The sequence below is a fragment of the Astyanax mexicanus genome, chromosome 20, assembly GCF_023375975.1.
Source record: "Astyanax mexicanus isolate ESR-SI-001 chromosome 20, AstMex3_surface, whole genome shotgun sequence".
In the NCBI taxonomy this organism is placed as follows: Eukaryota; Metazoa; Chordata; class Actinopteri; order Characiformes; family Acestrorhamphidae; genus Astyanax; species Astyanax mexicanus.
In genome coordinates this window covers 7,815,624-7,842,515 of record NC_064427.1, presented here as the reverse complement: position 1 = coordinate 7,842,515, position 26,892 = coordinate 7,815,624, and the positions used below count along the sequence as shown (strand labels likewise).

Here is a 26,892-nt window from a genome sequence, read left to right as displayed (position 1 = left end):
AAGCCACAAAGGCAGATGCAGGCAAGGCCACCTACAAACATAGATTGGTTTCACCAGTTCTATCAGGAGGACTGAGCCCAAATTCATGCTAACAATTGTGAGAAGCTTGTGTAAGAATATCCTAAACGTTTGACCTGAGTCATACAGTTTAAGACCAGTGGTACCAAATACTAATGTATGTAAATGTATGTAAACTTTTGACTTTGCAGAAAGTAATAAAAAAAAGCCTCTCTCTCATTATTTTGGCATTTGGCAAATATAAATAATTTTGGCAATACTTATCAACCTAAAACAGGAAAGGTTTATTCGGATTTCATGTCAGAGTGTAAAAAAAAAACATGCATATGATTTATGCATATGTGTCTTTTCATATAGTATATATAGTATAGTATATAGTTCCAAATGTATTTTTGTAATATATATATATACATTGCAATGAACACATTTACAAAATCACTCTTGTAAGAAAACATTATACAGTTACTGCAGCAAAAGCAGCAATATTTGTTCACATTTGTCAGATTTTTTAAATAATATGCATTAACATTTCAGAAAAATGCTAGGACACTTACAAATATATATCCTATTTCAGTAAAACTTCATATTAATTTATATTTCTCTCTTTTTTTAATGTAGTCCCAGTTCTGTTCTTCAATTATGAGTGTTCTCTGTACAACTTCAACCTTGATGATGATGTTTCAAATATTCTACAGTTTACTATGTACCTAACTGATGTTCTGAACCATGGATAGAATATAGCATATATCAGTGGATTCACAGAGGAGTTAATGCACATTAGAAAGCCAAACACAGTCCACACCATTGAAGCAGTTGTCAAGTTTTTAACCGACATAGAACTTAAATAAAAAGGTATCCAGAAAGTAAAATAAACAGTAATTACAATGCCCAGCGTCTTTGCTGCTTTGGTTTCTGAAGAGCTTGAGACTTTGCCTGCACGTTTGTTTAAGTTACCATTAGCCACGGCTCTGACAGCCTTTGCTTGCCGCAGGGCCACATGGAAAATGATGGAATATAATATCAGAATAACAGAGCAGGGAACTATAAAAAATATTACAGTGCCACTAATCACCCAGGGATATCTTACAAGCACTACACACTCTCCATAACAGCTGGTGGATATCTGAGATGGAGTGAGGTGATCATTAAAGTACATGAAAATAATAATATAGAATAGACAAAAAGACCAGCCTAAAAGTATGCACACAGATGTTTTACAAATAGTGACCCTACTGGAATAAAAGAGCGGGTCGGTGATGGCCATATACCGATCAACTGCAATGAAAACCAGATTGCAAAGAGATGCTAACACTGAGAGGCCAATGATTATTTCAGAAATAGAGCACGTTATCTTTCCAAGATACCAACAGGAGTCTGACAGCTGCATGATTTTCACAGGCATAACAAACATTCCCACGAGGAGATCTGCCGCAGCCAGAGAGAGGATGAGCAGGTTGGTTGGAGTGTGGAGCTGCTTGAAGTGAGAGATGGAGATAATCACCAACAAGTTCAAAATCACAGTACACACAGATATACATGAGAGAAAAACAAACAAAAATGTACTCCCAGGGCCTGATCTGACTGCCTTCCTGCAAGATGCATTGTTGTCAGGAAAACAATATTCAATGGTAAAGTCTTTTGTTGAGTCATCCATCTGAAATCAACATCGGAATCTTCCAGTTGAAACTGATGCTGTTGTGTTTTCCAGTAACACTAGGATGTTACTGAAGGATGTTTCTTTTATACCTCAGCATGAACCCTCCCACTGCTATTCAATACCTAGTTTGTCCCCAGAGCTATGCTAAATAGGTTAAAGTCATGATGTGTTTAATAACAAATGTATTTAATAATGCATGCAATTACATTACATTACATTACATTTAGTGGTTGCTTTTATCCAAAGTGACTTACAAATAACAAAGAACAATAGAGGACATAGAAGTTCAACGCAAAAACATTTTTGACAGGGCCTAAAGGATGCCAAAGGGGAATGGTGGGGGAGCAGGAAATGAGATTGGAAGCAGTTATTTTTTGCTGTAGTGTTGTAGGAGGGTAAGTGCTCTTTGAAGAGCTCGGTCTTCAGTAGCTTCTTATATACACTGCTCCAAAAAAAAAAAAAAAAAGGGAACACTTAAACAACAGAATGTAATTTTAAGTGAACCACACTTCTGTGAAATCAACCTGTCCAGGTAGAACAACTCTGTTCTTATCCTTTCTGGCTGATGTTTTGATCACGTTTGCATTTTGTCAGTTCTCTCACTTAGAGGTAGCATGAGGCGGTGTCTACAACCCGCAGACGTTGCTCAGGTAGTGCAGCTCATCCAGGATGGCACATCAATTCGAGCTGTGGCAAGAAGCTTTGCTGTGTCTGTCAGCAATGTGTCCAGAGCATGGAGCAGATACCAGGAGACAGACTAGTACACCAGGAGACGTGGAGAAGGACGTAGGAGGGCACCAACCCAGAAGCAGGACCACTACCTCCTCCTTTGTGCAAGGATGAACAGGAGGAGCAGTGCAAGAGCCCTGCAAAATGACCTCCAGCAGGCCTGCTGCTCAAACTGTCAGAAACAGACTCCATGAGGGTGATATGAGGGCCCGACGTCCACAAGTGGTACTTGTGCTTCCATCCAACAATGCCATGTTGCAGCACAGACTGGAGGCCACACACACTACTGAGCCTCATTTTAACTAGTCTTGAGGAATTTCCACTGGAGTTGGATCAGCCTGTCATTTGATTTTCCATTTTGATTTTGAGTATTATTCCAAATCCAGACCTCCATGGGATAACTATTTTGATTTACATTGATCATTTTTTTTTTTCTAAACTCATTCCACAATGTAAATATTTTTTATTTTTTTTGTGTTCCCTTTAAGCATTATATGCATGCATATACAATATACTAGTCAGAGAGACTTTCGGATATGCGCTTGTCTGAATGCATACAAATAGCCAAACATCTCCTACTGGAAAAAGCAATTGAAATGGCTAGAAAGCCTATTCTGTTATAATATATTGCTATTCTAGTTGTAATAAGGAGAATAGCTCTGTGGAAATAAAGGACAGTATTAAAAAGGGTGTTAATCGTCCAAAAAGCTCAATGAAAGCGCATACGTTCTGCTATAAAAGGTTCGGCCTTTAAATAACGAGCACTCACTCAATACCTTTCCTGTCACTAATTGTAGTTAAATGTAGTCCCAAAACTTAAAAAATGGCTTCATAGCCGTTTTCCAGGCTGATAGATCTCAATTACTTTCTTTCTCATTTGTTCTTGTATTTATTTGGATGTTGGCATGATGCCTAGCTTTTTTTTTATTATTTTACTTGGCTTTGTCAGGCAGGTCCTATTTAAGTGATTTCTTGATTAAGAACAGGTGTGGCTAGAGAAATTAATCTCAGGTGTGATAAACCTGGGGGCCAAACACTTCTTTACACAGGGCCTTAATAAGGTTTGGATTTTTTTTTACTCCCTTATTAATAAACACCTTAATTTAAAAACTGCATTTTGTGTTTACTTGTGATGAAGAAAATGTTGCTTTACATATTGCTAACTGTTTTATTTTCCCCATTTTTGCTTTCCTTCTATACCTATGACATTTCCTTTAGATCATCCAGGTATTTACTATTTATATTGATATTGATATTTATATTATATGGACTAAAGATGTGGACACCTAAATGTCACATTCATATATTTAAAGCCTTTGACTAGATTCTGGAAAGTGATTTTGGGATATGGCTATTTAACTAAAGGAACATTATACTGAGGTTGGACACTGATGCTCAGAATAATACCTTAATCTCAGCCTCATTAAGCACCTATAAATGAACTGGAATGCTTAACCATTTTTTTTATTGCCAAAGCTTGGTTCAGCATTCCAGTTCATACAAGGTGTAAAATGAGGTTGAGATAAAGGCATTCTGCAGGAAAGTCAAGCTCCTTCACATTGTGTGGTAAATTGTCATGATTTGCAAAAAAGAAAAAAGAAAAAAAAAGAAATTCTATCTCAAAACATTTACATTAAGTGTGGAATTTGGTCATTGTACTGTATACAACATACACCATGTAGAAACAAATGTTTAAAACCAAAAAAGACTTTATTTAAAATTGTATTGAGTGTAATCTAATCTTGACCGTCATTATTTAGCTTAATTTTAAATAGGATCAGGAAACAAATTAAACCTGGAAGATGAAGATTCAAATATTCTACATGTTACAATAAGCTTACAAGAGCTTCTGAACCATGAGTAAAAAATGGCATATATAAGTGGGTTTACAGATGAATTTATAAGTAGCAGCCAACTAAAAAGAGTCCAAACCACTGACACTGATGTAAAGTTTTCAGCTGACAGAGAACATAAATAAAATGGTATCCAGCAAGCAATATAAACAAAAATCACTGTGCCTATTTTTTTTGCTGCTTTGGTTTCAGAAATATTTGACCCTTCTGGTCCATGATTGTGTCCAGCACCATTCCTTGCAGCTTTGACAGCTTTAGCCTGACGTCTTGCCACTTTAAAAATTATGAAATACAAGACGAGTACGACAGAACAAGGGGTTAAGAATGAGATCACTAGGTCAGCAATCAACCAGGAATACTTTGTTGCCAGCACACACTCCCCATAACAACTACTGGATATCTGAGATGGAAGAAGATGATCATTAAAGTAGCAAACCATAATAACATAAAATGCAGCAACAGACCAGCCTAGGATTATGAACACAGACGTTTTACAAGCTGTCACTCTAGTAGAATAAAGCAGAGGGTCACAGACAGCAATGTACCGATCAACTGCAATAAAAGTCAGACTACAGAGGGATGCTGATACTGACAAAAAACTGATCACACAAAAAAGACCACATGCCATCTTCCCAAGATACCAGCAGGTGTCCATTAATTGCATGATAGACACAGGCATAACAATCAGTCCTACGAGAAGATCTGCTGCAGCCAGAGAGAGGATGAGCAGGTTGGTTGGAGTGTGGAGCTGCTTGAAGTGAGAGATGGAGATAATCACCAACAAGTTCAAAATCACAGTACACACAGATATACATGAGAGAAAAATGAATAAAAGTATATTCCCAGTGCCTGTCCGGACCTCCTTTCTGCAAGATACATTGTGGTCAGGGAAGCAGTACAGAACTTCAATGCCATGCCTAAACTCTGTATTATTGAGATCCATTAGATGCATCTCTGTCAAATGGGCCTGTTGCAGCCTGATGTTCAGAAATGCTGAACTGACTGAATAACATTTTTGCATGTCGTTTTATACCAAAGTATGAACCCTCCCACTGCTGTATGACTAGCTGATATCAGTAACTTGTTTATTATTCAAACGACTAACACACTCCCACTATTACATCATGAGTTAGTAGATTTACTAGCCCATTATATCACTGTAGGCCTAGTAGTTAAAGAGTAGTGACAAAGGCTAAACAAAGGCTGACAAAGGTAATACCGCAGATGTAATTGGCCCAAATGTGTCCCTGCTTTGTCTTACATCCATGTGACACAAACCATATACAGTACACTACACCAGAAATCAGGTTTGAATCCCAAACCATTTATTATTTTTAGGTTGACTCTATCTGCTCTTCTATCCTGGGATTTATTTTTCCCTCTAAAAGAGAGCCACTACAGAAAAAGTCAATTATGGTCCCAGGAGAGAAGCTGGACCTAGAACAGAATAAGGTCAACCTTACCAGTCATGAGGCAGCTTTTGTCAGATGTGAAACTAACCCACCTGCAGTGTCAGAATGATGCCTTTATCTAGGCTACCTCTGTAACTTAGGACATGCACAAACTGTCTCACAAATAGAATCACTTCTATCATCTATACGATGGCATGAGGCCAATGTGCATGAGCCAAAGGTGTTCTGAGCCACAGGGAAACAATCAATGGTCACTGATGGACAGACCAGTTCCAAGAGCCTCCAAGAGTTTTGGGATTTTTTCAACATAGGCTTAGAACTATTCCTGGCCTCTTCAGACAAGCCCTTGGACATTGTCTACATTGGCTATTCCTGGGATTAACCAGTTACTTTGGAAAGCTCATCTGGAACTTTAATTTCATGGCAGCACCCTTGAACATTCTTTTGTAAAAGACATTTGCTTTTGTAAAAGTCCTTTCTGAGTGTGGCTGAGGCAGAGTTTTTATACCTGTCCCAGCTGGCGGCTCAATCAGTCCGGATGCGGACCGGCTGGGTCAGATAGGGCTGTACGCTCCCGCGTGGGGCGGACCCACAACTCCTCCGCCTCCTCACGCCACAGTACCTCCCCCTAAGCTTCCAGCCACCAGGGTCGAAGGTGAGGTGTGACCTGGTGACTGGAGGCGGGGTGAGGAGAGTGGGGGATGCAGTGCATTCGCTTGGGCCCCCCCTCCAGAGAGAGGCCCGGGGAGATGGCAGCCCACCTTCCTCGCACGGCGGCTTTGGGTGCCGTGGCAGGTGGTGCGTCAGCTCTTGGCAGCGCCATGGCGGGCGGTGCAGCGGCTCGCGGCACCGGGACAGGTGGTGCGGCTGCTCGTGGCACCAGGCTGGCTGAGCCGCTGCTCCACAAGCCCCGGCGCTGGCTGAGTGGCGGCTCTCGGTAGTGCCGGGGCTTGTGGAGTGGTGGCTCTCGGTAGCGCCGGGGCTTGTGGCTCCCGCTTGGGTTTGGCCTCACTCTTGTCGGGGCCGTTCTCCCTCCTCCACGACTCTGACTCGCCCGCTGAAGAGTTCTGCAGGAGAGGCAGGGCGGAGTCAGACCTTAAGCCGTGTGTAGAGGCGCCGAGCTCGTCCTCCTCCTCCAGGAAGACGCAGCAGCAGCAGAAGTCCGGGCCGGAGTGAGAGCACTCGGCCTCCCGGTGTCTGGGGCTCGGACACCACTCACCAGCCAAGTTCAGGGCAAGGCGTCCACTGCTGCTGCAGCTACCTCTCGCTGGCATCCTCCCAGCGCTGACGGAGCCACTCTGGAAGGAGCGAGGAGATGGCAAAATCCCCAGCGTTACCGCTGCAGAGCAGTGGAGAGTAGCTGGGGGCGGGCTCTGGCTCGAGGAGTAGGGAGGCGAAGGGGAATTCCCTGGCATCATCGCAGAACGGAGATGAGTAGCCGGGGGCGAGCCTCCTTTTTTTTCTCCCACGAGGCATTGCTATTTTGGGTGTGAGGAAAAAAAGGTAAAACAAAAACTCAGGTGTGGCTTCGGGCGGCCAAACATAGGTACGATTTGAGCCCAATACGACCCCGTGTTGTGCTCCAGTCTGCAGCTTCCTTCCAACCAGGTCACTGGACCCCGCTCTAAAGGTGCGCCTCCCACATTCTCCACCACTGTGATAGGCCCCTGGGGTTAGGGGAGTGATCACTGTGACCCGGAAGTAGGAAGCACACAGAGATACACAGACACGGGGATTAAATGAACTCAAAACATACCTTTACCTCCACCACACCCAAAAGAACTTAAAGCAGCATAACTACGGCCCAGTGGGGCTCTAGTCGTGGTTAGGTTATTTAGTCTTATTTTTAAGTCTTTGTTTGAAGGTCCCTGGGGCCTCAGCTCTCAGCTCCCCAGTGAAAGTACTCTTTCTGAGTGTGGGCTCAGGCAGAGTTTTTATACCTGTCCCAGCTGGCGGCTCAATCAGTCCAGATGCGAGTCTGATAGGGCTGTGCGCTCCGGCGTGGGGCGGATCCACAACTCCCCTGCCTCCTCACGCCACGTTCCCAACACAGCAATGTCTTTTGTAGTTGAGGTCAGGCATGGGTTCTGGTCCCACCCAGAAGCTGCATCCCTGCATATAATCCTTGTTGCCAAAATGCAACTATAATGGTATGGGATTATGAGTAGCTGTCTGTTATGCTTGCCTTTGAATTATGGAGAAACCATCCAGAAGGAGGATAACATCCTTTCCTGATCTGTACAAATCGAGCTTGGTGTACAAGTCTCTGCAGAGGCAGTTCCAGTGACCACATGGGTCTGTTCTCATTTGTGCCAAATGTGCCTGATGCAGTGACTCTTAACATGCACAGTTTTTCATGCTCATAACACATTGTCTTGTTTTGGTATGTACCTGTTCAAGTGCCAATTGCTGGGCTCCGGCAATGTTCCCTGAACAGAAAGAGTATGATCGACAGTCCTGTTCATTGATTCAGTTGTAAAATTGACTCTTTGGTGAAACCCCTCTGTTTATTTCTTACTTTGAGAGGGTATAATGGATGTTGCTAATGAGGTTTGGAAGCAACAAATGTTATCCTAAAGGACATTTTTGAGGATGTTGAGCAAAATGAAATGTATATATTACACCTGTTTCAAAGAGCACCTCAAAAAAAGATCCATGTTTTGATGCGTTGACAGCTGCATGTAATTTAGGGTATAGCTATACCAATCTTGGACATCTAGAGACTGAGATTTTTACCCATTCTTCATTGCATAGCTCAATTTTCATGTCTTTCCATAGATTCTCAATAGAAAATAATGTCAGGTTTTCTAACACATGGATATTGTTTGATCTAAAGCATTCTACTGTAGCACTGGCTGTATGTCTAGGGTCATTGTCTTGCTGGAAGGTGAATCTTCTTTCCAGTCTCAAGTCTTCTGCAGCATCTAACAGGTTTTCTCACAGGATCACCCTGTATATAGCCCCATAATTTTTCTCAGCAACTCTGACCAGCTTCTCAGTGTCTGCTGGAGCAACGTATCCCCTCAATATGATGCTGCCACCACCATGTTTCACAGTGGGGATGGTGTGTTCAGGATGATGAGTAGTGTTACTTTTTTGCCAGACATATCGCTTTGCATTTAGGACAGAAGTTCAACATTGGTCTCATTCCCCTACTTGGCTTTTTGGAAAACTGCATCAAACACTTCTTATATCTTTCTTTCAATAATATTTTTCTTCGTCTTGCCACTCTTCCACAAAGACCAGATTTGTGGAGTTCACATCCTTTGATCAGATTCTTCCACCTCAGTTGTGGATTTCTGCAGCTCCTCCACAATGACTTTGCTGTTTCTCTCTTCTGTGCTCTCCTTGCTCAATCTGTCAGTTTGGGTGGAATGCCATGTTTTGGAAGGTTTGCAGTTGTAGAATACAATTACTTTGTGTTGGTCTATCACTAAAAATCTCAATAAAATACATTTGAATTTGTGGGTATAAGGTGACAAAATGTGAAATGGTGAATATATTTGCAAAACAAAGTATGATTAAAAAAAAAAAAAAAAACATATGATACTATAAAATATGCTAATCATTGAGTAGCTTGGGGAGTGTTCCAATCAACATGTGCTACCTGTTTTGTTTTTCCCTATTTTTTCTCTTCTGTGCCTATGACCTTTTTTCTCAGATCAAAAAGGACTACAGTTGGTATTACATGAAATAAAGAAACGTCCAAATACCACATCTATATATAAAAAAAACCCTAAATTGACTAAATTCTGAGAAATTACTTTGGGGCGTGGCTAGTCAGTTAAAGAATCATTATTTAGGTTGAGCACACCTAGCTTACCAAGCTTTAAATTGCTCAAGCTCGGTTTAGTTTTCTAGTTCATCTTAGGTGTATGATAAGGTTGAGATAAAGGCAGCAAAGCACCTCCACAGTATGTTTAAATTGTCATGATTCATAGAAAATTGAAATCCAATTGAAGTATGGGATTCTATAATTTAGAAGTAATGTAGAAATTAATGTTTAAAAATATATATATATATATATATATATATATATATATATATATATATATATATATATATATATATATATATATAAATTGAGTATAACTTAATATGCTTCTGTAAACCAGAGTGGTATTTCATGAGAAGTCTGACATCTCAGCCATTAATAATAATTACCTGAAGATAATTAGTAACCCTGCACCTTTCATATACTGTTGTTATTATTAGTACTGTTCTGTCACAATTTTCAATGATGCAACATTCTTAATGCAAAATTAGGTTTAAATATAGTCTTTATGCACTTTTTCTCATTTTAAAATCACCTACAGCTTTGATCATAACTTTAATTTCTACTTTGTTACAGACTCATATATAATAATATCATAATAATAATCATATATAATAATTTATACTCATATATAATAATTATTTCAAACAATGAAACGACACAAACATATGTTATAAACACAGTTTATCTGAAAAAAAAAAAAACAGATATTATTAGGTATATAAGAAAATGTACAGCTGAACATCATTGGATGTTAAATAGGATCATGAAACAAGTTAAACCTTGAAGATGAGGATTCAAATATTCTACATGTTACAATAAACTTACAAGAGCTTCTGAACCATGAGTAAAAAATGCCATATATTAAAGGGTTTACAGATGAATTTATAAGTATTAGCCAACCAAATACAGTCCAAACCACTGACACTGATGTAAAGTTTTCAACTGTCACAGAGCACAAATAAAAAGGTATCCAGCAAGAAATATAAACAAAAATTACTGTGCCTAATTTTTTTGCTGCTTTGGTTTCAAAAGAACTTGAACCTGGTCCATGATTGTTGGAAGTGCCATTTTTTTCAGTGCTGACAGCTTTAGCTTGTCGTATTGCCACTTTAAAAATGATGAAATACAAGACGAGTATGACAGAACAAGGGGTTAAGAATGAGACCACTAGGTCAACAATCAACCAGGAATACTTCATTGCCAGTACACACTCCCCATAACAACTACTGGATATCTGAGATGGAAGAAGATGATCATTAAAGTAGCAAACCATAATAACATAAAATGCAGCAACAGACCAGCCTAGGATTATGAACACAGACGTTTTACAAGCTGTGACTCTAGTAGAATAAAGCAGAGGATCACAGACAGCAATGTACCGATCAACTGCAATGAAAGTCAGACTACAGAGGGATGCTAAAATTGAAAGAAAATTGACCACACTAAAAATACTGCATGCCATCTTCCCAAGATACCAGCAGGAGTCCATTAATTGAATGATATTCACAGGCATAACAAACATTCCCACGAGAAGATCTGCTGCAGCCAGAGAGAGGATGAGCAGGTTGGTTGGAGTGTGGAGCTGCTTGAAGTGAGAGATGGAGATAATCACCAACAAGTTCAAAAACACAGTACACACAGATATACATGAGAGAAAAATGAATAAAAGTATATTCCCAGTGCCTGTTCGGACCTCCTTTCTGCAAGATATATTGTGGTCAGGGAAGCAGTACAGAACTTCTATAGCGTGCCTAAACTCTGTATTATTGACCTCCATCGGCTCCATATCTGCCAAATGGGGCTGTTGCAGCCTGATGTTGCAAAAAATGCAGAAATGCAGAACTGACTGAATAACATTTTTGCATGTCTTTTTATACCAAAGTATGAATCCTCCCACTACTGTATGAGTGGCTGATATCAGTAACTAATTTAATATTTAAATGACTAACACACTCCCACTATTACATCATGGATAAGTAGATTTACTAGCCCATTATATCACTGTAGGCCTAAAAGTTATATATAGTAGAATATTGTAAAAGTAATCTGTTTCTATTGAAATGACAAATGTAAAGCTTTATTATGAATGATAAATGAATAATATACTGTTACACAGAGTAAAAATGTCTAAATAAATCCAGCTTGCAAAGCCATGGAGTGGTCTTGCAGAATAACATACTCTTTTGATACGTCTAGCTATCAGACACTGCCACTCCTTCATAGCCCCTTTGTTCCTGGCAAAGATTGAAACCAACTTCACACAAATTATTTCTCTTTTATTCATATATTAAGAGAATCAAAAAGTTGCTTCTATCAAAAGTTAAATGCATAACAAAGACACATCTCCATTTATTTGATCATCAATCGCCTTTATATAGGGCCTAAAGGAGGTCAAAGGGAAATAATTGGATAGAGGAGTGAAAGAGGGGAAGAAGGAAATGAGGTTAGAAGTAGTTAGTGTGTTAGAGGTGTTAAGAGAGTAAGTGCTCTTTGAAGAGTTCTGTCTTCAGGAGTTTCTTAAAGATAGCGAGAGATTCTCCTGATCTGGTAGTGGAAGGTAGTTTGTTCCACCATTGGGGAACTCTGTATGAGAACAGTTTGGATTGCTTTGTGTGAATGTTTGTTTGGCAAAGTGAGGCGACGTTCATTGGAGGAGCGCAGTGGCCGGGAGGTAGCGTAAACCTTTAGGAGTGAGTGCCTCCAGCTTGTGCCCACTCGTTCTGCCCACCTCTGGTCCAGTCATCTCTGCATCAGCAAATCCTGCAAGGTGCGGATGTGGACCTTTCCTCTCTAATACATTCATCAGCCGCCGCTGTGGCACTTCTAGACATCGGGGGTCTTTCGCTCACCTTCGGGTCTTCCGAATCCCATACCTCCAAGGTTCTCACCGTCCCCAAATTCGCCCTCACATTTTCTAATTACCGCAACATTGTTTGCGCTGCCTCTCCTGCCCGCCAGCAGGAACAGGACAATTACCTGTCATTGATCCTGGGCCTGGCTGTGCACTATGGATGGTCTGGATTTTTTTTGAATATCATTGCCTCTTTTCCGTGCATGCTCCTGCGCGCTTGCAGCAATGGAACACCTCTATATATTTGGGCGACCTCGAGCTTTATTGCCGTTTTTTGCTGGCCCTCCGTCCTTTGCCTGCAAACTGTGCGGACAGCTGTCACATCCCATCTTTGCCTGTTCACTTGTGGTCTCTTCTCCTGCTCCCGCTGCCGCCTCTGCCCACCCTCCCTTCTCTCACTGCTGTACCACTTTTGACAGCCTCCATTTCCTGAGATTCACAGGGAAGGCACCTTTTTTTCCTCAGCACACAGGCCGTGTGTAATAATTTCAACGCGAATAGGTGCTTAGTGTCCTCGTGCCGCTTTCTACATGTCTGCTCCTATTGTGCTAAGTACACAATGCTCAGTACATGCCTGTCCCATCGGCATTGCCACGCGCAAATACTCTGGGAAGAAACGCCTGATCATTGATTAATCAGCACCTTTGGCTCTTCAGTACTTTCTATAAACAGTCTGGTGCCCAGCGATGATTTTTCCTTGTGCTACGCCCACATTGATGCAATTTTCCTTATTAAACTCGTCGGCTATGGCACTTGGATGGCTAAAGCGGATATTGTTTTAGCCCTTTAGGTCTTTCCCCTCAATCCTGACTTTTGGCACCTTTTTTGTGTGCCTGGGTTCGATCCCCACTGTGGGTTGTGGTTCAATAAGAATAATTATCTATATATTTTATTATTCTATTTATTATTATTATTATTATTATTATTAATACCCCTAGGGTCCCCCTCAACACCATACTGGTTTGTGGGCCTTCTGAGGTTCGCCTACTGTCCTTCCTGGACTCGGGAGCGGCAGGCGACTTCCTGGACACGGCCATGGCCAGGAGGCTTGCTTTGCCACTCGTTCCCCTAAGAGAGCCCATGTCCATAGTAGCGATTGGCGAGTGATCTCTGGAGTCAGGGGTGGTGTCCCATCAAACACCTAGAACAGATCACACTATATATCTTCATTGCTCCCACCTTGCAGCATATTTTGGACTTCCCTTGGCTCCAGAGGCCAGCTTGGACCCCGGTACCCATGTCTAATGGGTCCTCCAGCTACTCCTGGAGAACCACCTGTATGTCAAGGTCAAGGCGGTCAACAACTGGCCTCAACCCACTTTGGTGCGCCTAATCCAGCAATCCCAGTTTGACTTTACCTTGTCATACCGCCCTGAGTCCAAGAATGTCAAACCGGACGCCCTTTCTCACCAGTGGGAGCCCCTCCCTCTTCTAGATGAGCCCACCACCATCATGCCTCCAGCCAGGATCCTGGCATCCCTTTGGTGGGGGCCCAAGGGACCAATCTAGGTCCAGGGAATGGCCCTCAGGAGATGGGTACTCGCATCTTTGCATATGGTGGTCACACGCAGGCTGGAGTTCCCCCTGCATCAGTTTTGGTGGCCTCAGAAAGAGAGGAATGTGTGCTCCCATGTGGCTGTTCGAGGAAAGGACCCCAGAACTAGGCCCTCAGGTCTGTTGCGCCCTCTGGCCATTCCCTTGCTTCCCTGGTTGCACCTGTGCCTGGACTTTATCACGACATTGCCCCCATTTCAGGGTAACACAGTGATATTGGTCATAAGGGAAAGGTTTTTTTTTAAGGTCGGAGGGTTCGTAGCAATGCCAAAACTGCCATCCACACAGTGAACGGCCGAGGTGATCCTTGGCCAGGTTGTCCGCATCCAGGGGATTCCTGTGGACATAGTATCTGATCATGAGGCGCACTTCACTAGCCTTTCCTCAGGGTTCCATCCACAGTCCAATAGCCAGACAGAGAGGGTCAAACAGAACCTGGGACAGACCCTCCACTGTCTGGCTTCCGCCTCTCTATCAACTTGGGCTGACAAATTAAAGTGGGCAGAGTATGCCCAAAATACACTCTGGCACTTGGGATGTCACCCTTCGAGTGCCAGTTTGGGTATGCTCGGTTGGCCTTTCCCGGACAGGAGAAGCTCTCAGGTGTGTCCTCGGCTGACTAGATGATCAGGCGTTGCTGTCGGGCCTGAAAGAGAGCCTGGGCTTTCGCTTCGAGATGGCCAATGGGTCTGGATTTCGACCAAGGCCCCCCTGTTGCATGCTGCTTCACCCAACCTTCCACATATACCACTTTAAGCCTAGCTTTGTTCCTTGGGCCCTGCTGCTCCTCTGGGCCCCTGTACCATTGGGGGTGCACCCACTTGCACCATCCGACCATGCGGCAGGTTTAGGGCTGTCGTCCAGTAAGGGCTGGTGCCCAGACGAGGCATCCTCCGGGGCATTGGAGGGTGTGCCAGGCCAGCGGCGGGAAGTAATTTGGCTAACTGCGAACAACACCTTTTAACGACGCCAACCTGCCACTCGGCACTGGATGTTTGATGCTCCTCAGAGCAAATCTTTGCCGGTTTTCCGAACAAGCTTCAGCTCACTTCTTTTCCCGCAAGTGAGATAGAGGGGCATAGCCATCGTCATGACTCCCTCCCTCTTTCTCGAGTTCCCCCCCTATCTATTTACTTGTGTATTGTCTCTTGTCTGCGTTCTTAGAACCTTGCATAGAAGTTGTTTAGCGCATCTGGAAGGGAGGCATCACTATTACAACCAGGCGAAGGTGTCTTTGTTGGTGTAGTTGGTGATGGCCTGGATGCTCGATCACATGTGCTGCATGTCATCAGTGTCCTGGAAGTGGTTGTGGATTCTCTTTGCATAGGAGCACTTTGCTTCTCCAAAGTGTGCCCAACTTCTCTGAAGTATGAGTTCTAGAGTTTAGAGACAGCAGAGTTTTGCTTGTGATTGCATTAGCATAAGGACTAGGTGCTACATACACTGCTATGATGTAAACAGTGTTCAGGTCCCTCGGGCTGGCTCTGACAACAGCAAACTCCACCAGCGGCAAGCAGTAGCTGGAAACCTGCATTGTGTTTTTACACCATGCAGTTTTGATGTAAAACCTCTTCTGGCCAGCAGGGTCAGGAAATGCTGCTGGTCTTAACAGGCCTAACACATGCAGCTACGCTCATAGGCCGTCTGTAAGTGCAGTTTTTTGCAGATTTTGCAGGTTTAGGAGTGTCTGCCTGTCTAAGATTTGGTGCCAGTGGCACTGATAGCTAACTCTTGCATGTTTGCGAGTTCAGATTGAGTTTTATCAACAATTCAAACAAAAAAAGCACCATGTTTTTTTTTTTCCTGGAGTGGCCACTGATGAGTGAACTCTAAATGTGGTAAGGTACAGGGCCAGCTGATTCACATGGCTGGCACTCATTGAAGAAATCAGCTACTTAGAGTGTAGGTGATGGCATAAACCCCACCTCGGCAAAAACCCACCTGTTCCCAACTGATTGGATTGGTTGGATGTCTTATGTATTGTTGATATTTTTTTAGCTTGCTTCTGAGTGGTTTTAGTCTCAGTTTAGCTTATAAAATGCACATCAGTTTAGGAGTAATGGCTTTTCAGACAAATGTTGAATATATTAAAAGAATAGATTTGTTGAAAAAAAATCAAATTTGGGCCACTATTAACTGCTGGCTGAATGTAGCATTAGAGAGCAACAATGGCTAACAGACCATATAAAATTCAGAGACCAATGCACACACTAGTGATTCTATGCAATGTGTTTATTTACACATATCATCTCTAGAACTAAACATAAACAATAATTTTAATGTTTCATGCCTTTTTAAGGCTGGTGTACTCTCTTGCATTCAGAAAAGAGTGGAGCTTTTTGGCTGGTGTTCCTTCAAAAACTACAACTGTCCATGATTAGAGGAGAAAGATGCATCAGGAAATTAGTGGGCAAATTGATGACTGTCTTTCGTCCATCACACTAAACTATTTTACCTGTTTAAATTCATACATTTCAGTTAAATCAGCACTTTCGCCCCTTAAGGGCAAAACCAAAAAGGATAAGGAGGGTGATGTTTCATCCAACATGTTTTTTTTTTTGTTTGTTTTTTTTTAACCAGGGCATAATCTAGGACTCATCACCTCACACCCTGCACTTATTACATACATCCTGCCTAGTGGCACAATATTATGTTGCACACAAAATGCACATTACTGCACTTTGCACTTTACACTACTCATGGTAGTGTTGTTTCTTCTCTTTTTTATTTTAAGACATTTACATTAGACACATGATAAAACTGTACTAGGTCCTGAGGTTTTGCACTGACAACAGAAAATTCAAGCAGTCTCTGCTTATTCATTGTAGTGTAAACAACATCATTTGAGGGACATTGACAGTGTTTAGGTTTTACTATGAATGATTAAAATATGTATACAGGGCAGAAATGATATACTTTGATGATATATTTTGTAAATCTTCATTACACATAACAATTCCCATACGTCATTCTTTGTCAACATAGCTTTGAAATTGATTTATACTACATATAATGTCGTTTTTAATTTAATAAAACGTATTTGATTTTTCCTGTTGAGGGTCACAGATGTACGTCTACAGTAGTCTATTCTGAATTAGAGCAGGAATACCCCTGTTCAGGGTTCCAGTCAAATGCAGGGTACCAAACGCACTCACAATTAGCCAATATCATAATTTCAAATTACAAGTATCATGTGTATATTTACAAGGTAGGAGGTTATGCATGCAGGAATAAGGAGAACACCCCAAATTCCTCACAGATTTAGTTGCCAGAGTAAAATTGAACCCACAAAACCCAATAATATTATATCATTTCAAAAATAACATTTCAAAGTCAAAAACCTAATACATTCACTTTCCCAGACATTCATGATCAGGTTGGTTAAATATGAATTTGATATTGTTTTTATCAAAATTAAGAGTGATCTGGTAACAAATTAGACCTTGAAGATGAAGGTTCAAATATTCGACATGTTACAATATACTTAACTGATGCTCTGAACCATGAGTAGAAAATGGCATATATTAGTGGATTCACAGAGGAGTTTATAAATTGTAGCCACCCAAACACAGTCCAAAATACTGAGGAAGATGTCAAGCTTTCAACTGACAGAGAACTTAAATAATATGGTATCCAGAGAGCCAGATAAAAAAATATTACAGTGCCTAATTTTTTAGCAGCTTTTGTTTGGGATGAACCTGAAGCTTTACTCCTGTGCTTACATGAAGTTCCCTTTTTCATGGCTTTAACAGCTTTAGCTTGACGTCTTGCCACTTGGAAAATGATTGAATATAAGATCAGGATAATACAGCAAGGGGCAATAAATGACACCACCAGGTCAACAATCACCCAGAAATGTTTGAGGCTCATTACACACTCCCCATTACAACTAGTGACAATCTGAGATGGAACCAGGTGGTTATTAATGTACAAATATATGATGATATAAAACAGACATAAAGACCAGCCAAGAATTATAACTAATGTGGTTCTACAAACTGTGACTCTAGTGGAATAAAGCAGAGGATCACAAACAGCAATGTACCGTTCAATTGCGATCAAAATCAGGCTGCAGAGAGATGCCGCCATTGGGACGAAACTGATCAGAGGATACACAGAGCACGCTATTTTTCCAAAATACCAGCAGGAGTCCATCAGTTGTATTATATTCATAGGCATAACAACTAGTCCCACGAGAAGATCTGCCACAGACAGAGAGAGGATGAGCAGGTTGGTTGGAGTGTGGAGCTGCTTGAAGTGAGAGATGGAGATAATCACCAGCAGGTTTAAAAACACAGTACACACAGATATACATGAGAGAAAAATGAACAAAGACATATACGCCGGGCCCGTCCGGACCTCCTGTTTGCAAGACAAGTTGCTGTCAGGAAAGCAGTACTGAACTGTGGAGTTTTGTCTGTAGTCTAAGTCATCCATCTGAAATGGGTGCAGATCTCCCAGCTGGAAATAACCCAGGAGATCTGCCACTGTGTCTCTCTTTATACATGAGCATGAATCCTCCCACTAACATTTGAGTGGCTAGTTTTACCACAGCATCAGTGACTCATCTGCTACTCATAATTTCATCATTACTAACAGTGTTAGATAAGATATGGGTGCTGGACATGTGTATTGTGATAGTTGGAAGATGATACAATAGATACTTATTGGACAAAGAGTAAACAAAACAAACAAATAAAAAAAAGAATGTCTGCACTGCTTATGACCAGTTGTGTTTTTTTTTTGTTTTTTTTTCAGCAAAACAAATACATTGTTAATGAAATATTTGCACAAATAATTTAAACCAGAAGAAAGTGTTTAAAAAAAGAACATATGTAAAGATTACCAGGAACAATAGATTATTACAATTATAGGGAACACTTTACAAAAAGGGTGCATAAATAAACGAATGAATGAATTAATTAACTGTATTTACCTAAAAAAAGGATCTCAATTAATTATTTATTGACACTAGTTAATACATTATTAATCATTACAATATTTCCCACTTTTGTCTCAATTCATTATTGACCACAAAATATTTAAGGATTAAAATATATTAATGTTTAATTATGTATTAACTAGTGTCCATTTCTTAAGATAAGATCAGATAAGATAATCCTTTATTAATCCCACAATGAGGAAATTTACAATGTTACAGCATTACAGAGGAAAGGACATAGAAACAGGTCAGGAAAAAATATAAACCAATAATGATAAATCTATATATACAAAAAACTATTACAGGAAATATATAAAAGATACTTAAAAATTAAATATATAGTAAGAAAAAATATATACATCTAGTGCATAGAGAAATGATTATGGTAGGGTGGACCAGTATTATTGGTTATTAGAGTAACAGTGAATAAATATCAAATAAATAGTAGATAAAAAGCCATTTAATAATTTAACCATGTGTATTACTGTTGTAAATACTGTTATTTGTGAACTTTATTGTAAAGTGTTACCCAATTATAAAATTATATGTTAAGCTACACATACAGGGGTGGTATATAACGCATATATAACACATGTGTAACACAACACGCCGCAGATAGTTACCAGAGTGAAATTGAACCCACAAAACCCACTCTCTGCTGGCTGCAGCATTTCCCTACAGCAATTTATTAATTTAATAATTAAAATATAACATTTTAAAGTTAAATGTCTGACATTCACTGACGTTCATGATCAGGTTGGTTGAATGTGAAGTTGATTTGGTTTTGTCCAAATTAAGAGTGATCTGTCACGCCCTCGCTATGTTTCCCTGTGTTTTCCCCGTTTCCTAGTGTGTTTCTCCAGTACTTTTCCGTCACGTGTGTGTAATTTGTAGCTCCGCCCCTTCCCCAGGTGTTCAATGTTTCATGTTACTATATATAGTACCTGTTAGTCCATGTTTATCCGTCGGTCTTTGCACCTTCCCCCGTTGTCTGTCACATTATTGCTTTCTTATTTACTTGCTCTTGTTTATTGTCGGTCACGTTATTTCTAGTCACGTTTATTTCCTGTTTGTTTCTTTGTTTATTTTGTATATTATTTAAGTATTTATCCCTGTATATATCCCTAGCCCTGTTTTGTTATTATCTGTTTAGTTTAGTCACTTATCTGTTTAGCTTAGCTCTGTGTTGGTTTTCCCTGTTTGTTTATGTACATTTACTTATTCGTTATTCCCCTGTTTGTTTATTTGTTTATTTGTTATTTATTAAAGTCTGTCTTACCCGCATTTAAATCCGCCTCCCGTCTGTTCCCCCGTTACATGATCTTGTAACAAATTAGACCTTGAAGATGAAGATTCAAATATTCAACATGTTACAGATGTTACAGATGTTACAGATGTCTCATGCATGGTATGTACAGAAGACCTGGAGTTATGGGGTCTGGTGCAATTTCATAAGAAAGACGCAAATGCTATGCCATAGCCAGTCGCATCCCCAGACCTATTCCCAATAAACAATACATGGGATGAATTCACCACTCCACCTTTACTGCTAAATCTAAATTGACTGCATAAATAGACAAGATGGATTGGATGGATGTTTTTTATTGAGACATTGCACCTCAATTTCTCCAAATGCCCCTAACACTTATTTCCACTGTTCTAACGTGTGTATGCCTGACACCCAAACTCATATGCTGTCAAATCTGCAACTGTCAATGTATTTAAATTGAGCTGTTAGCTCTAATGAAATATAGATATATATTCTGGCCTCTGAGTATAATACCACAGCTGGCAACAATGTAGTTAGTGTAGAGTGTCTAACTTATAGTATACTGCCTACATCTGCCAACAATGTCCAATCTTGTGCATCAACCCATTTACTAATATTAGTATTCTGCATTACCCTCCACATGTATTCTATTGCACTGCATCTCTTGCACAAACCTAAAACTGCTACTGACAGTGGGCATTTCGTTGAATTATACGTGCTTTTTATTAAACACACCCACTTAATACTTAAGCACCTCGTCATGCCTTCATCTTTAGCATTGATGTGACAATATTTACGTGCAAGTGTTTCCCAGCTCACAACTTACCATTTGGATACTAACCCTTCCACATAAATATAAACATAAATAGCAATGGAAATGAACCAAATTCTATAGGCGAGAACCATACGTTTAAGTTCAGTCACTTCAACTGTATACAGCTCTGGAAAAAAATGAGAGCACTTAAAAATGAGTTTTGTTGATTTTACCAAATTGAAGATGGATGATTACAAGCCATCAAACCAAGCTAAACTGCTTGAATTTTTGCACCGGGAGTAAAGTTACCCAAAAGCAGTGTGTAAGACTGGTGGAGGAGAACATGCCAAGGTGCATGACAACTGTAATTAAAAATCAGGGCTATTCCACCAAATATCGATTTCTGACCTCTTAAAACTTTGTAAATATGAACTTGTTTTCTTTGCATTGTTTGAGCTCTGCATCTGCATTTTTTTGTTATTTCAGCCATTTCTGCAATTAAATGCTCTAAATGCAATATTTTTATTTGGAATTAGGGAGAAATGTTATGCATAGTTTATAGAATAAAACAACAATATTTATTTAACTCCAACACATACCTATATGTTGGCAAAATCAGAGAAACTGAATAAGAAACTGAAGTGGTCTCTTATTTTTTTCCAGAGCTGTATAAAGTTATACAGTATAGAAAATTATTATCCACAGTAGTTAACCTGAAATATGTATATGTCCTAAAGAGGTCTTTGTCTGATCTTAATCTGTCTGAACGCTATTGCAGACCATCTGCTGAATCCACTTAGTTAGCATACAAAATATATACTGTGACAATAAAAAAATAAACACACATATATACAAAGTATATATATATATATATATATATATATATATATATATATAGATAGAGAGAGAGAGAGAGAGAGAGAGAGAGACTTTCACATTTTTAACTGAATTACTGAAATAAAGTAACTTTTCAATTATATTTGAATGTTTTGAGATGCCCAATATATGTGCAAATTTGTGTCACCAAGTGGCGGAACAAGAATTAATCTTAATAGTGACATTGTTTCATAAGAGATCCTTCAAAGCAGCGAATATTCAGTACATATATTGCAAGAAGACAAACTAGCCGATTATTGTAGGAAGTACTCTATTTGTTACATTAGTAATTATTCACACATTCTACAATGTAATAATCTCTGACTCCAACTACACTTAAACTCAATAGTACCAATAAATGATGATAGCAATGGGTTATATGTGTGAACATATGTATATTTTAAGCACTGAGTGAAACTGTAGTTCATTTTCAACTTCAAGTGGAAACAAGGATATGTTTTATCATATTAAAATTATCAATAAATCTCAGCATTCCCTCTATGTACGTCAAAACTGCTTTAGTAGCTAACATAAAGGTTTCATATGATTATAATGACATCTATGATATCATATTTAGGAAAACACATTTTTTATTGTTCTGTGCAGTATACATTAAAATGCAGTATACATTGTGTCCATGGAGGTAAATAACAATAATGAAGTGGAATCAAGCATTAGGCAGAGAATGCTCTTTATACAAATTAAGCCTTGAAGATGAGGATTCAAGTATTTTACAAGTAACAATAAACTTCACTGATGCTCGGAACCACGGATAGAATATAGCATACAATAATGGGTTCACAGAGGAATTTATGTAGATTAACCAGGTAAATACAGTCCACACCATTGATAAAGAGGTCAAGCTTTCAACTGACAGACAAGAAAAATAAAACGGTATCCAGCAAACAAGATAAATGCAGATTATACTGCCTAGTTTTTTTGCTGCTTTGGTTTCAGAGGAGTTTGACACTTTGACTTTTTTTCTTTGGGAGGCAGCATTCACTACAGCTCTGACAGCTTTAGCCTGGCGTACTGCTGCTTTAAAAATAAGTGAATATAAGATCACTATAATAAAGCACGGGCAGATAAATGAAAACACTAGATCAACAATCATCCAGGAATATTTAACTATGATCACGCACTCCCCATAACACTTAAAAGATATCTGAGATGGAAAAAGATGGTCACTAAAATAGTAAATGATAGCTATATAGAATGCAGCAAATGACCAGCCTAAAATGAGGGCCAGTTTGGTTCTGCACACTGTGACTCTAGCAGAATAAAGCAGAGGGTAACAGATAGCAATGTACCGATCAACTGCAATAAAAGCCATGCTATAGAGAGATGCTGATAAAGACACGCTACTGATTACTGGAAAAAGACAGCATACAATTTTCCCAAGATACCAGCAGGAATCACTTAATTGCATTATATTTATAGGCATAACAAATATTCCTACAAGAAGATCTGCCAAAGCCAGAGAGAGGATGAGCAGGTTGGTTGGAGAGTGAAGCTGCTTGAAGTGAGAGATGGAGATAATCACTAGCAGATTAAAAAACACGGCACATAAACATACAAACGAGAGGAAAATGAATAACAGTGTATAAGCAGGGCCTGTATGGACCTGCTTTGTGCAAGATAAGTTGTTGTCAGGAAAGCAGTATTCAACTGTCAAATTTTGCTGGTCTAAAACATCCATCTGGTAGATACAGATCTGCCTATTGTACTGCAACTGATCCAGATGGGTATCCAGTAACAATGTTCTGATAAAGCTTTTTAGTCTCTACATGATACTTTATACCCAAGTATGAATCCTCCTACTGACTTCTGAGTGGCTAGTTTTCCTGGCCACATCACATTACTATTCTGATATTCATGATTGCATCATTAGTTACAGAGTTGGTCAACTGAGAATAGGTCAGCATGGTGGTGTTTATAATATTTATCTATATCTGAATTTGTAGTAACTAATTTTACTCAAACTGAACAAGACTGCTGGATTCCTACCTTGAACCTATTTGAACCTTGGAACCAAACTGGTTCCATAAATAACTTATTTGGGATCAAAATGTTCATGTGAATCCTTGGGTTCTTTGGTACTGATAGGGTATAAGTAAATCAGACTCTGGTTCTTCACAGTCGCAAAGGTTTGGTGGGGGGTCACTAACTCTGCTACTGTGACCTAAAAAGAAACCTTATTTCTTCTGGGCACTCCAACTGTCAAAAACCCACCGTTCAATCACATATTGTGTAAGCACTGAAAGCACAAGTACTTTAAATCATACATTGCTGAAAAACTACATGAATAAGGGAGCACATACCTTTCACACTGGATCTCAATAAGGAATAGATTTAAGTTGCAAAAACCTTTACTGACTGCCCTTTAAAAAGGAAATATTTACACACTGACAGCTAGCTGTGTTTATTCGGCCAGGCAACATGATTGGTCTGGTTACGTTGCTGGTGACAAGGCAATAGAGCTTAGATCGGGCCCAAAAAATTCACCCCGCCCCATAAAATGTCAATATGAGCCCGAGCCCAAGCCCGAGCCCGATTTTAAACCCAACATTTGTTAATAAGTAGTGCATTAAAACTGAGCGTTTTAAAATAAATTTAGGCTGTTTGAAGCCTGTTCAGAATGATGTTAATTTACTTTGCAACACTGAAGAAGCATAGACCTTTTATAATTAATTTTAATCTCCGGAAGATTAAAACACAAACAATTCAAACAACGATCCACAGGCCTAAACATCTGTAAATTAGGCTACAATGATATCTGAATTGACTTTCCTCTAATCTAATAGAATTTAACATGATTTAATGAAGAATATCGAGTTCAGGTTGGGCATCTGGTCGGGCTTGGTCAGAGAATCTAAACTCTACGAGGCACTATGCTGCCACATCCCCATCAAGAGAGAAGCCCATTGGGAGTGGAGTGTTGGAATGTGCCGCACCTGAAATGAGAATTCCTGGTGGGAGAGAAACCAACAAGTGACCCATGCATTGGTGTCTCTGGTATTTTCCCTCAATTAGACCCAGGTGGCACTTTTGGGGATTGGCCTTCAGTACAATTTCCCACAAGAGGCACCACATTCATGAGCCTTTGGAAGGTAGTGGGGGCCCCATGGAGCCCCGATGGTAAAACCTGATACTGCCACAGTTTGAAGGGAGTGATAAAGACTGTTTTCTTGCAGGCTCCAGGGGCAAGAACCACCTATCAATAGGCCTTAGTAAGTTGCAAGGTTCTGACGAACCTAACTGACCTTCCTTAACTGGTCAATGAATTTCTGAAAGGACCATCAGTCATCCAGTTTGGGGACTAGGACTTTGAGTTAGACCACTGACGGCTTGATAATGGCTTGATAATCCTGGCTTCTATCAGCTACTAATGGTTATATTCTCGCTGCAGCATGAATTGAGCTTCTGTCATATGTTCCCGCACTAGTGTCATAACTTTGCCTATGTAAGGCTGCATGTGGCATACGTGCTTGATTAGTGAAAGATGTGAGGACAGCTGCAGCGCCAATGCCACCCTGACATCAAGCAGTCGACGGGACTTCGGGCCATAGAGCAATTTGAATTGGGAAAATCCAGAAGGAGCCTGTGGGACTTTGCAAATTGTGAAAGGGACATATGGTAGCAATAGGTTCCAGTCAAGTGAATTGGTGAGCGCTTCTTTTTTTTTAACATGCACTTTACTGTTTGATTAAAACATTCCACCAACCCCCGCCTGTGATGGTATGATAAACTAATGATGGTGGTGATCTGATGAATGCACAGCAGCTTGAATAAATAGGCCATGAGCTGGGAAACAAATGGAGAAGAACTCTCCTCCTCCTCTTCCTAGGCCAGATAGGGGGCTTTTTTTCATAGTGACAGGCATATGAGGGACACCAGGGCAGTTTCTTTTTTGGACTTTCCTAGACGTTCCTTCCAAACTCGAGGTAGTCACATCCGATAAGTGGAGGGACTGGGAGATCAGGGACTAGGCCGATGGTCGGAAACCAGGTCCGGTTTCCATTTCAACTTTTCGACTGAGTCCAACAGCACCGGGATGGAGCATCTCTCCACTGCGAATGGGGTGTTTTTTTTCTCTCTGCAAGATGGTAAGCCAGGTGTAAGCAGCAACTGAACCAGGACTTGTGGACCAGGTGTGGGTCATCGCTGTAAAAGGTCTGGCTCAGTGGGCAAGGGCTCATCTCTGAAAGTGCAATGGAGACACCTTCACTGCCTCTGGCACCAGGATTGGAGGTTGGTTATAGTGGCTTGTGGTGTTACGTGGCCCTTCCCCCGAGCCAGTACAAATGCCATAAGCCCAAAATGCCTTAGTCCCCCAAAGGAAAACATCCATTTTCTCCTTGCCATCATCTGCAGACTTGAGTCATCTCGTAAACTTTCTCCATTGCAATCAGTGGCTTAGCTCAGGGACAACAGTGTGGCCTTAACTTAATCAGTGCTGCACTACGACAGATGATTTAATGCATTACCACATTTGTCATAGAACATTCAGTTTGATCTGATGCAAACACATCCATAGGTACAGACTCTTGTATATACAGCAGTGTTCTCAAGTTCACACGCTAACACCCACACATGGTATTTCTCACGCTTTTGCCAATCCATCGGCTGTATATTATAATGTACTCTCGTTGAGCCAATCAGAATATAGATCGCTGTGGTGTTAGGCAGACCTAGTCAAAGAGGGTGGAGTTTCAGCCAGAGTGTCAGGCGCAAAGAACTGTCCGATTCGAAGGTTTTTGTGAACAACTGAAGGAGAACGGCGGCAACTCCGCCCACCCCACGGTTTAACAACTGAAGAACTGAGCGCAACCATCCCACCCCCCCTTTGAACAACTGATGAAGAACAGCGCGCATCCAACCCCCCCCCCTTGGTACAACTGAAGAAGAACTGCACGCACCCAACACCACCACCACCCCACCCCCTCCAATCTCACTCCCACCAAACTTCCAAACTTGAGAGCCCTGATATACAGACTCTCTATGTATTTATCCCTGATTGACTATTAATATCATCACAGAACAACTGGTATTCCTAGACCTGAATTACTTACTCCTGGATGAATTCAGCCATAAGTGTCCATGTAATTAGAATACAATAAACTAAATTAATTTAATTAAATAAAATTATGGAGCAGGCTGAATTCAACCAAGTAAAGAATTTGGTTGTGCCATTCCAA

General features: G+C 40.4%; 5 protein-coding genes across 5 annotated transcripts; all 5 read right to left on the bottom strand.

Annotated features, from left to right (window-relative positions):
* Positions 1-323: 323 nt before the first annotated feature.
* Positions 324-1,692, bottom strand: LOC111195100 (trace amine-associated receptor 13c-like). Its single transcript, XM_022681527.2, has one exon. The coding sequence runs from the start codon at positions 1,670-1,672 to the stop codon at positions 656-658; it is 1,017 nt and encodes a 338-aa protein (XP_022537248.2). The 5' UTR covers positions 1,673-1,692; the 3' UTR covers positions 324-655.
* Positions 1,693-4,157: 2,465 nt separating this feature from the next.
* Positions 4,158-5,220, bottom strand: LOC107197516 (trace amine-associated receptor 13c-like). Its single transcript, XM_022681526.2, has one exon. The coding sequence runs from the start codon at positions 5,207-5,209 to the stop codon at positions 4,172-4,174; it is 1,038 nt and encodes a 345-aa protein (XP_022537247.2). The 5' UTR covers positions 5,210-5,220; the 3' UTR covers positions 4,158-4,171.
* Positions 5,221-10,113: 4,893 nt separating this feature from the next.
* Positions 10,114-11,232, bottom strand: LOC111194976 (trace amine-associated receptor 13c-like). The gene has a single exon (XM_022680693.2). The coding sequence runs from the start codon at positions 11,222-11,224 to the stop codon at positions 10,199-10,201; it is 1,026 nt and encodes a 341-aa protein (XP_022536414.2). The 5' UTR covers positions 11,225-11,232; the 3' UTR covers positions 10,114-10,198.
* A 5,526-nt stretch (positions 11,233-16,758) lies between these two features.
* On the bottom strand, positions 16,759-18,301 carry LOC111194975 (trace amine-associated receptor 13c-like). The gene has a single exon (XM_022680692.2). It carries the CDS (start codon positions 18,287-18,289, stop codon positions 17,267-17,269), a length of 1,023 nt encoding a protein of 340 aa, XP_022536413.2. The 5' UTR covers positions 18,290-18,301; the 3' UTR covers positions 16,759-17,266.
* A 4,005-nt stretch (positions 18,302-22,306) lies between these two features.
* On the bottom strand, positions 22,307-23,456 carry LOC103032547 (trace amine-associated receptor 6-like). The gene has a single exon (XM_007244709.4). It carries the CDS (start codon positions 23,391-23,393, stop codon positions 22,362-22,364), a length of 1,032 nt encoding a protein of 343 aa, XP_007244771.3. The 5' UTR covers positions 23,394-23,456; the 3' UTR covers positions 22,307-22,361.
* Positions 23,457-26,892: the final 3,436 nt, after the last annotated feature.